The sequence below is a fragment of the Chaetodon auriga genome, chromosome 21 (assembly GCF_051107435.1).
Source record: "Chaetodon auriga isolate fChaAug3 chromosome 21, fChaAug3.hap1, whole genome shotgun sequence".
Lineage (NCBI taxonomy): Eukaryota > Metazoa > Chordata > Actinopteri > Chaetodontiformes > Chaetodontidae > Chaetodon > Chaetodon auriga.
In genome coordinates this window covers 11,444,347-11,455,142 of record NC_135094.1, presented here as the reverse complement: position 1 = coordinate 11,455,142, position 10,796 = coordinate 11,444,347, and the positions used below count along the sequence as shown (strand labels likewise).

The window sequence follows — 10,796 nt, the reverse complement described above, 5'->3', positions numbered from 1 at the left end:
CTTTGCTTAACAAGTTAACATTTATAAATATAGCCTTAATGCCTTTAAAATGTCATCCACCACACTCTAAATGACTGACTACAACTGCAGACTTGATGGCTTCTTAAAAGTACAACCTTTTATAAATGACAGTGACTTGACTATTAATGTTATCTGTAAAGCATTAGTGAATTGGTAATCGTTTTCAGTAATGCAACATAACTATGCACATTTATTCAAGTACAGCACTTAAGTTATAATTTGAGGGACTTGTACTTTAGTTGATTATCTCTTATGCTTCTGTAAAAAAATAACAAATAATAAATTCACAACACATGAAAACAATGCATCATGTTTTATCAGTTCATAAGCTTTGGTCATAAAATATATTAAATTACCCAGCGTTAGTTAAAATAGCTCCACCTCGGCCAACAGAAAAATGTTAATTACTGAATGCATCAGTAATAATTATACAATATACAACAGTGAAACACTTACAGGAGTCATTGTCATTTTTCAGCATTATGAGTACTTTTACTCACTAGGTTTTGCTGATAATACTTAGATACTTGTATTCAAGTAAAATTTTCAATGCAGGAAGGGCAAAAGCATTGTTCTTTTTCTAAAAAACAAAACAAACAAACAAACAAAAAGCCTGTTCAATCAGCCAGTTTGAACAACACTCATCTTCGTAGAGCTGAAAAAATATTTTATTATGAAGGTTAAATCCCCTCACTTCCGACTACTTTAGACTGCGCGAACGTTTTTGGACAGCACGTAGCTGCATTTGAAAGTTTCCACTCAACCGCACTTGGCTGAGGCTTGTTGGTTCAATGCAGTGATTGGCTGAAAACTAGGAAGTGAGAAATAGCCGCAACCCAATTGGACGGAGGCGTGTCAATCAACATCGTGTACGTTACCTTGTTTATCTGCGGCCACTTAATGTAATACCCACAGCAGCCCATTACAGTAAATGTGTACATCTTACACGTAAAAATACATAATGCGTAGTAAGCTAGTGCGCTACAAAATGTCGGATTAGCCTAGAAAGCCTTGCATGTGAATAACTGAATCCGTTTTTTAGTTTAATGTGTACTACTCCGGACTGTAGGGAGCCGACTGGTATGACGGCTGCCTGTTACAGTAATAACAACTGTCAGGTGATGATAGTCCGGTTTCAGTCCCACACAGACGCTGTTCTGTATCGACCAGGTTTTGGTTTCTACTGCCACCTAGTGGCAAAGATGAAACACCACAGTGTGACAGAGCAGCTGACTGGGTAAACTGAAACAAATGACAACACAGAGTCAAACAGCGTTTTCAGTTCATCTGAGGATGTTTTAAATGTTGTACACATGGTGACAGTAAAGGTCCAGTGCTGGTGACACAGAATGCAAATGCAAGAGAAAAATACAGCTTACCATTATGCAATAATGCCTCACAAAGACAGCGGATATAAATAAATGGGGCCACCTTACATTTGGAGCGCCATTATTATTTTTGTATTTCCCTTGAATTAAACTAATATGAACCTCTAAATTCAAAAAGGGGAGGGAAAGTGATTTGGTACCTCAGTTGATACTTGATAGTCTTTAGGTCAGCACACAGCGGGTGGGCTGAAAAAAAGAATAATTCAGTAATAAACCACGCTTACTCGGGTTTACATTTAGCAGTTTCTTGAACACTATGCTCAAGTCTCCGCAAATGTTTTCTCCATTTCCCTGAACTTTTTACCAAATCACATAGTTTATATATACACAAGAGCAGACTGAAATGGCACAAAGTGGGAACATGTCAGTCAATAGTGCTGGATTGCTCTGGATCGTGTGGTTGCTGTTCCCCATCCATCAAACAGTGATGGAGAGTGTGCAAGTCTGTGACCTGCAATGAGCACCCACAAGATTAATGTGCATATAAATCATATTTATATTTATTCATAATCAATTATATAATCTCTCAATCAAATATATGCTGGAAGTATAAATGACACACACACACACACACACACACACACACACACACACACACACACACACACACACTCACACACACATTTAGAGTTCTCATGCTGATTCGGTTATTACAGCCACCTTGGTGTTTTCATTGTCGTCGTACTCTTCCTTGGGTAAAGGATCGTACTGTCGGCGATACAGCAGACGCGTTACCAGCGTGATGATGAACATTTCCAGGATCAAAAGCTGCTGACTCATCACTGCGGAGACAGAAGCGCACAGAAAATAAAGGAGTGAGTAAAGGTGAACAATCAAAGGAGGCTTGAGGGAGTTGTGGCCGGTGTTGTGACTGAATGGAAAGAGGGATGGACTCATTGTTGATCATCACAGAGCGACACGTGGATGAATGGATCAGTCGTGCGTTGACTCACTGTATCCTCTGGCTGGCCCAGAGAAGGGCGGGGTGCAGGCGATGGTTCCGTTCAAAGCCAAGATGTTGATGATGGCTGTTTGCAGCTGACTCAGGATCAGCACCATCTACAAACACACACACACACACAGAGTTTAGCCTGACTGATTCTGAAAATCCTGTAAACCCTATGACCTAAACTGAGCTGAGTGTCCGAGTTACTGTCGGTGTGTAAAAACCGCTGTTTGTGTGCAGTAAAGTGAGGAGCTCATGCATGTTTAAAGCCTCTCTGGTGCTCTCACCTGGTACATGGCGTACTTGGGGACGATCTTGAGTGTCCGCAGGGTGACCCTCAGGTGCATGAACGTGATGGAGACAGGCCACAGGGCTATGATTGTCAAGATGCCCACGAACGGGTTGATCCATATAGCAGCTCCGGTAATGGTCAACTGAAACGTGGTCACACACACACAGAAAAAAGATACGGAAGACATGAGATAACGCTGTCATCTTCCCCTATAGTCCTCTTTACATGAAATACCCTTTGTATTTCGTAATTTCTTTGGCAAAACAGGGAACATTATATAACAAGTGTACAAGTGTTAAGTGCATGCTTAAGTAATAAATGAGTCATGATGATTTAATGCAGTCCATCCAGGGTGTACGATGGATTCATGTTGCTCACTATTAAGAATCACTATGAGTTTATATGACTAGTATACACTAAATGGATCATCAGTGATTGAACGTTAACTCACAGTTAACTCACTTCATTTAACTTTTAGACGGAAAAGGGCTTTTCAGGTCCATGCATTTAAATTCTCACATAAATCTGAAGCTACTAGCAATGAACGAAAGTATTGGACAAATGAACAGTTTGACCTCATGATGGCGCTAGAGAAAAAGTTAAGGGGCCATCAAAGTTGGGTTTTCGGAGTTCAGGGTCTGAGCTGATCTTTTCTGTGTAACTTCATTCCAGCTCATTTTAAGTACTATTAAAATCAAATTAACTCTGAGTTAAAAATCATTAAATAAAGATTCATTAAGCATCATCTAATCACAAGCTCACAGTGTCGATCATTTGATGGCAGTGAGTGACAGGAAGTCATAATACGCTCTGCATTAATTCATTCATCAAAACATCAGGAGTCTTAAAGAAGTTACACATTGATTAAACATGATAATCACACACCCTTATTATTAAGTCTTACAGAAACAAATAGAGCAATTTATAACAATTGATGGCAAGACAACATCGCCAGTAAACATGGGGAATCTGGGCTGTGCTGACACACTAACATATTTTTCTGACACATCGAACAGTAACCAGTTGGGGAACAACTAGTACAAATAGAAGTTAGGGCTGCAACAGCAACTCACATCAGAGAGGTCAAAGGTCCCATTGGTGTAGAGGACAATAGAAAGGACGGTGAAGACAGTCTTCAGGACAGCAAACTGGAACGAGCCAAGTTTGAGCAGGAAGAGAGTGCGCCTGGAGACGGAGGAGAGGAAGCAATTTTATAGTAGCTGGTGATGACAGAAAATGGCTTCAGCTTCGAAAAAGCAAAAGTCCACCAGGGAACTCTCCACCTCCCCGAACCTAACCTGGACAATTACTGCAGGATGTGTCGGACAATTGACAGCGGCCTTGGACACGATGTTAATTTGAATGTTCTTACATGTCCAACAATAACATTAACGGTCCCCCTGAGGTGCATTACACCTTTCTGATCTCTCATAAACAAGAGAGCACAAATGATGCAGTTGATGGGAAACTGAGATGGGAAACTGCCTCTCACCACCATCATCATCATCATCATTGTTTTTGTTGTTGTGGCTGTGTGCAGCAGGGCGGTTTACGTCAAAGGACTTTCTGTTTGATTGCACGTTAAGAAGTGCATAATGCTGGAAATATGCACATCTGCTGGTCACTGCATAACACCAGGAAAATAGTGCATCACCTAAACAGACTATACCTGTGAGAGATGCCTATACACAACGAATAGGGCATGAAAGAAAAAAATGACACAGTGAAAATGCAGCCAGTCTGTACTCAGCCAGACAGGGATGTGATGAGATCGCTGTCTGCAGTGGGTTACGATACACAGTTGTGCTTTGGAAGAGTTGAACGGCCAGGAGTGTGTTCAACCTGCGCTCAGAAAACAGAAACATGCAATCCAGTGCTGTGTGTTCACAGGATCTCTGAGGTTATGCAAACTTCAAACAGGTCAAAAACCTCATCAAAGAACTGGCCAACCCCTCCAACAACGCGCGGTCATAACCATCCTGGAAGCTGCACAGGATCTGTGCTTCATTAGCGCTGCAGGATGTTTTAAAAGCCACTGCAGGGATTGCTTGAAATGAAAGGATGATTCTGTTTTTTTTTTCAGTCTGGTGTATTTCTCATAAATGTGGTTATTGTGGCTCTGCGGCTTGTGTTCGCTTTGCTCTCACTGCCTTCATTTTAGAGACTTGGGTAAACAAGGCGCTCATGTCAGTGTAATTAATATGTGGCTGGAGCCAGGTGCTGATTATTTTATCTTAGCTCAGCATAAGCTTGTTTTCTCTGTGTTCAAACCTGACTGACGTGTAAATTCTCCAGTGTCTCTAAAGCTCACTCATCAACAGGTTATATCCCAGTTGTTACATTTGCATTTTTCTCTTTTCCAGTCTTTGTGCTAAGCCAAACTAATCATCTGCAGGCTGTAGCCTTATATTTAATAGACAGATATGAGAGTGGTATTAATCTTCCGTTGCTTCCAAACTCTTGAGGCCTAATAATCTGATAAATACTCTCTCCTGCAAAGGACAAAGGGAACATGCTGCTGTTATCAGACTAAACATGTGCTTCTGATCCACAGAAGCTGTTCACACACAGGGTGTTGTTAGGAACGGGCGGTGTTCATTTCAGCTCTCGGGGCATGAAAAAACAGAGGGGCTGTGTTGATTATGCAAACCCCAGACTGTATTTTATTGGGGTGTTTACCGTGTGATGGCAACATATGGCAGGCAGGGACAGCAGCAGCAGCACGGCCCCGTGCTGATCTTCAGTTTATGTCTCCCCGCTCGCTTCAAGAAGGCCTCGTCGCCACCCACCTCCTCCACCATCAGGATCAGGAACTTGAACACCACGACGGCAAAGTAGCTGCAGAGAGATAAGATCGGAGAGAGAAATGTAATTGTAATGAGTAATGAGGGATGGAGGATGGAGGGCGAGCATGAGGAAGGATCAGTGGAGAAAATGAAAGCCATAAGTCCCACGCACATTACACAACAGTGTCACTGTTTTCTATAAAACTCTCAGTAGGTTTCGAAGCTGAAGTTTCCCCTCTGTGATTTTTTACTGCGGGGCTCTGTGGGTAACAAGAGTCACAGCGCAGCGAGCGATGAAAGGTGAGTACAAGACAAGCAGAGGAAGAGAAACCCACCAGGCAGAGGTCATATCAGTAAACATGGTGGCTCTGGGGATCCACATCCCCAGACATGACATGGTGGCAATCACCTGAAGAAGAGCGGAGAAAGAGGGGGTGTGAAGATACAGAATATGTGACCAGCACTGATGCATGAAAACGTCAATCTATGTTATTCTCACCGGCGCCGCCCCATTCACCCAGATGATCACACTCTTCTTATTGGCCGGCACTTTCTTATAGATGTAGACACACTCTTCTAGGAAGACCAGCATGGACACGGCTGCCATGAAGGTGAGCACAGAGTACAGGATGATGCCAAAGATGTCCAAGTCTGAGGGGAGAGAAAGGAAGTAACAACAAATGAGCCATCTTCAAATTGGAGCTGGACCCACAGGCCGTTCTTCAGAAGCTCAACCTTGATTTGATCTTTGATTGTGCTGTTACGAAGCTAATCATCTGGTATTTATGTTGTTAGAGCCTTCAGCAACGCCTTGAAATGTTTATTCAGGCTGAATAAATAACTGCCACGAAATAACAAGGAGCCAAAAAAGCAAACATGCTAGCAGCTCTGCAAGGCTGTGCGCACACGTGCAAATCCTTAGCACGTTCACCATATTCACTGTCTCATTTTAGTGTGTTAGCATGGTAACATTTTCTAATTAGCAGTTAAACACAAAGCACAGCTGAGGCTGATGGGAAAGTCCTTAGTCTCGCAGGTATTTGATGGGAAACCAAAGTTTTGGGCAAACTGAAGAGTCGATTGGATGATGGCACTGGATGAAATGTTAAGGGGTGATGAAAATTCAACCTGCGGGGGGGCAGGAATGTGTGTACCTGACCTTACTGCGATCCATCCAAAAATTGTTGCGACATGGGGCACTAGAGGCGAGGTCAATGGAATTCATGGTTTTGGGGTCATTGCATGAGTTTCTTGGCAACATTATGTGGAAGTTAATGAGATAGTTCAGTCTGAACCAAAGCGGGGGACCAACAGACAAACCTGCATCACCGTCCTAGAGCCATGCAGCTAGTATGGCTATATATATGTGTGTGTGTGTGTGTGTGTGTGTGTGTGTGTGTGTGTGTGTGTGTGTTAAGAGTCATAAGAAAAGCTAGACTTGCAAGCATCTTGGGAAAATGGGGCTAGACTGGAAACAGCATGACCAAGTGCAGGAAGACGAATTGAAAGTGAAAAAGCAGGCGCTGTTGACCCTCTTAATGTGTTTCTTTGAAGTACAAAAAAAGTTGATTATGAAGTAATAAATGAAAACAGCAACACAGGAAATCAAATGCAGACTGTTGCCATGGACGTGCATGTTGAGCACATAAAACCAGCCAGAGGGTGAATGGATTCCCTCTTACAGCATGTGCTGGACAGCGCGGGGTCATTTCATATGTAATGCAAGAGTTTGGCTTCGCAGAACTTCGCTGCTCTTTAAGCCTTGAAAACAGAGCTGACAGTCGAATCTGGAAAATGTAGCGGTGCATGGAGGCCAGGGATGTGCACAGAGGAGCTGGCAGGGTGTCATCTGTGGTAACAACTTTCGAAATAGGCATCAGCACACACACACACACACGTGGTCGCAACTGCTTCAGCAGATGTTTCAGACAAAGAAAAAAAGTGGCGATGATGCAGCCACACGCTCACGACGGCGCACAAAGTGGGAGGAAAGGTGGGGTGCATTGTTTCAGCATGTTGCTTGTAATTGTGAGCGCAGCGATCTGAGTCAGTTACTCTCTTCTACACAAAAGCACGCGCACACACACACACAAACCTAAAACCATACACACAAACAAACATTCCTGTTTAATGATTTCAGTATCAGTAGGAGGTCACATGTCCTCTAAAAGTGTTTGTTCATTTACTTTTTTTAATCGATTGAAATTCCTCTTTTTGACTTTTTGATTGTTTTGACATTTCTATAATTATGTTTTTATCAGTCTTCCTTCATCTACTTCAAACGTTTCTCTCCGCTCTGCTCTTAACCATCTGACATGGTATGCAGCCACAAATGTGCAGTAAAGTGGAAACTGAAGCTCGTTTTTTTTACTGAAGAATCTGATCCAGATGGTACTTGTGAGACTTTCAAAGTTTTCCCGTCACAGGTACGGCCCAGCAAATAGTGGATTTCTGAGGCTGATGCAGGAAGCCATATTTGGAAGACTTAAAAAGGACAGATCACAGATTGGCCAATATTATCTTTTTTGATCCTTTCAATTAGTTTTCAGAGCTCTCTGGTGGACAAACTAACAGTGACACATTCACTAAATGACCTAAATTCGAGGTTAGAACAACACATCTGTGGTCAGCTAACATACAGCATGTGTTCAGCAAGCTTTCATGGATATATTAAAACGCAGGGAGCAGTCTTAAATGGCTGATCTTTAACCTTTAGTCTCAGTCATAGTGCGTTAACGAACACACATTTTAAAAAGGTCAAAAACAAGAAAATGTAATAAATATGACAAATGCACACAAGCCAAACGGTAAAGCAGAGAAACATCTTAAAGTGCAACAATAAAAACATACAATGCAAATGTGCAAGAAATGCCTTTAAATGTTATGAAAGAGGACACAATGTTCCCCAAACCAAAAAGCACGAATTACAGTATTTCTTACTGTACTTTCACACACATTTATTCTGATTTATGATGATTTAATACTTTAGGATTTACTGTAAGTCCTAAAAATATTGCTTAGCTCTATTTAAGTGGATTTTCTCTCTGCTTTGCTGCAGATGTCGCCTCTGAGAAGTGTTAGGAGACGTGAAATGTATAATCCAACATGACTCAGACGCCTAAATATTAATTAACAATAACCCCACCAGCCTAGTGGAGTGGATTAATGGATTACGCCAGATCACTTGCTGAAAAATCCGAACCAGCAACTGAGAACTGAGCTCAGCTTGTTTCATACCGATCTAGCAAAAAAAAAAAAAAAAAAAAAATGTGTGCTGCATGTGCCAGAAAAGGATCCAAGGGTGCCCTCTTCAGAAGGAACCTCGTTCACTCCACAGCAAGAAAGACGCAAAGGGGGGCACTAGATCCTGCACAGGGAGCACCACCATCCTGCAGCAGCACTTTAATCACCACAAGACCACAAGTTTAGCTTCTCTTCCCCCACTGTTACCACAAACCAGAAAAATCACAGTCCCGCTGTGGCGCATCAGTGTGATCGCTCTGGAGACAGTCACCAAAACTCTCTAACGGGGTGATCCGTCAGAGCGGGTCTACTCACTGAGGATGATGTCGATGGCGAGAGGAGGTTTCTCCCTGCAGCTCGGGTCAACAGTTCGGTTCGATCCATTATTCATGCTGGCAGCCGTCGGCGGATCCTCACAAATGTCGCTTCCAGCTTTCGGTCAGGCCCTGTTCAACACCCGCAGACGCGCGACTCTGCTCTCCAAACGTCCAAACAGCGTCCTCCAGCTCTCCGCAGAGGGATAGCCTCCTCCCGGGCACCCCGAAACACTTGTTGCAGTCGGTGGACCCGCCTCTTTCCTGCTGTCATAGGACAGAGAGTCGTCAGCCAAATCACCACATCCTGGGTACATGACGCAAAAACGCGCTCTGTGTCATGCCAGTCTGCCAGTATCAGGTCTGTATGGAATTAAAGACAGGAGAATAACGAGGCAGGCATGAAGTCTTCTCACATCAACTCAAGTCCTGTACTAATAACAATGGTCCAGAAATGTAATGATGGAACACTGATGCTGCTCCATCAGACAAACAATACTTCTACTTTTACTCTGGTTACATTTTTCTGATAATACTTTTATACTGACGTGAAGTTTTGAATGCATGATCTCCTCGGTTTTTATAACATTTAATGGAGCCAAAAGGTGATGAGCAACTGCAACAATGTGTGATTTGTGCAAGCAAAAAGGAAGCTTTTATCGATTATTGGCAGAAGCTCTTTGTTGTGTTCCGGTAATGTGTGGTGCAGCCTACGGTTTAGAGAGTCTACACCCTTTGAACAGTGTGTGGTTAGTTTGTGGTAATTAGCACCACTTCACTGAGTCTCAAGGTACAGGGTTCGTTTATCATTCTGCAGCACAAGGTTGTGTAACCAAATGCTGGCTGTAGTCTCTTTGTGCTACTTGCAAAACAAACATAAATAAATGGATGAATAAATGGCGAGTCATAAATCTAAACTGTTGTTGTGGTGGAGCGAGGAGCAGCCCGAGGAGAGAAGCTGCTTGGTGGTATCACTGTGGCCGGGGTGGGCGCCATCTTTTGGTATCCTGAGTGTTGAGCTCTCAAGTCCTTGTTCGCACATGGAGAATCTTATCTCTTAGAAATGCTTTGTGTCTGGCTCATTGTTTTCCAAAGAACCCTTTCAGTTCCTGGGAAATGTCTCAACCTTTCTAATGGCTGAAGGACGCTCATGACACTCCACCATGAGGGACTTGTGTTGATCACATTAGAGAGGAAACTTTCCCTTCTCAAACGGGGATTCCTGGTTAATTGGGAATATTTCGTACAAGTTATGGGGAAAACTGCAGTATAATGGGGGCTTTGGAGGCAGGAGGGGGAAGTTTACAGCATTTGTGAGCGTGTGATATGGGAGGGGGCATTTCTTAACACTGGAGCCTGTGGACAGGCTATTGTCACATCAGACAATCAGATATTTCCAGCATCCCGGTTGTTACCTCTCACAAGAACTTTGCAGAAAAACATCACCTCTGGCCTCATTAACCTCACATCCCGGTTTTATTGTTCGCCATATCTGCCTGTCGGTTCAGGCAAACTTGGCTTGCAGACGTTAAAACAACTTGAGGGAATTTGTTTTTCCTTTGCTCAGAGATCAGATCTCTTTATCCTTGAGCTACATGTGCAGACACATTTGAGGAGTGATCATGACTGAGGGGCATAAAAACAGGGGATCCAGTAACGTCATGCTCATCCTCCTCGGCACAGTGTCGCATGTAAGACGGATGCAAAGTACAAACATGTGTCACTCAGTGTTGATGTGAAGCTGTACTCATCGACGTGCTCACCTTTGTTACAAAATGCACATCATGATGCATCTGCGTTTCACCT

At 43.0% G+C, this 10,796-nt stretch overlaps 1 protein-coding gene across 1 annotated transcript; it reads right to left on the bottom strand.

Annotated features, from left to right (window-relative positions):
• Positions 1 to 383: 383 nt before the first annotated feature.
• On the bottom strand, positions 384 to 9,201 carry slc51a (solute carrier family 51 member A). The gene is made up of 9 exons (XM_076761573.1): positions 8,992 to 9,201; positions 5,933 to 6,084; positions 5,769 to 5,842; positions 5,327 to 5,485; positions 3,721 to 3,832; positions 2,643 to 2,789; positions 2,363 to 2,468; positions 2,070 to 2,191; positions 384 to 1,860 (listed from the first exon to the last, which is right to left on the bottom strand). Exons 1-9 carry the CDS (start codon positions 9,065 to 9,067, stop codon positions 1,774 to 1,776), a joined length of 1,035 nt encoding a protein of 344 aa, XP_076617688.1. The 5' UTR covers positions 9,068 to 9,201; the 3' UTR covers positions 384 to 1,773.
• Positions 9,202 to 10,796: the final 1,595 nt, after the last annotated feature.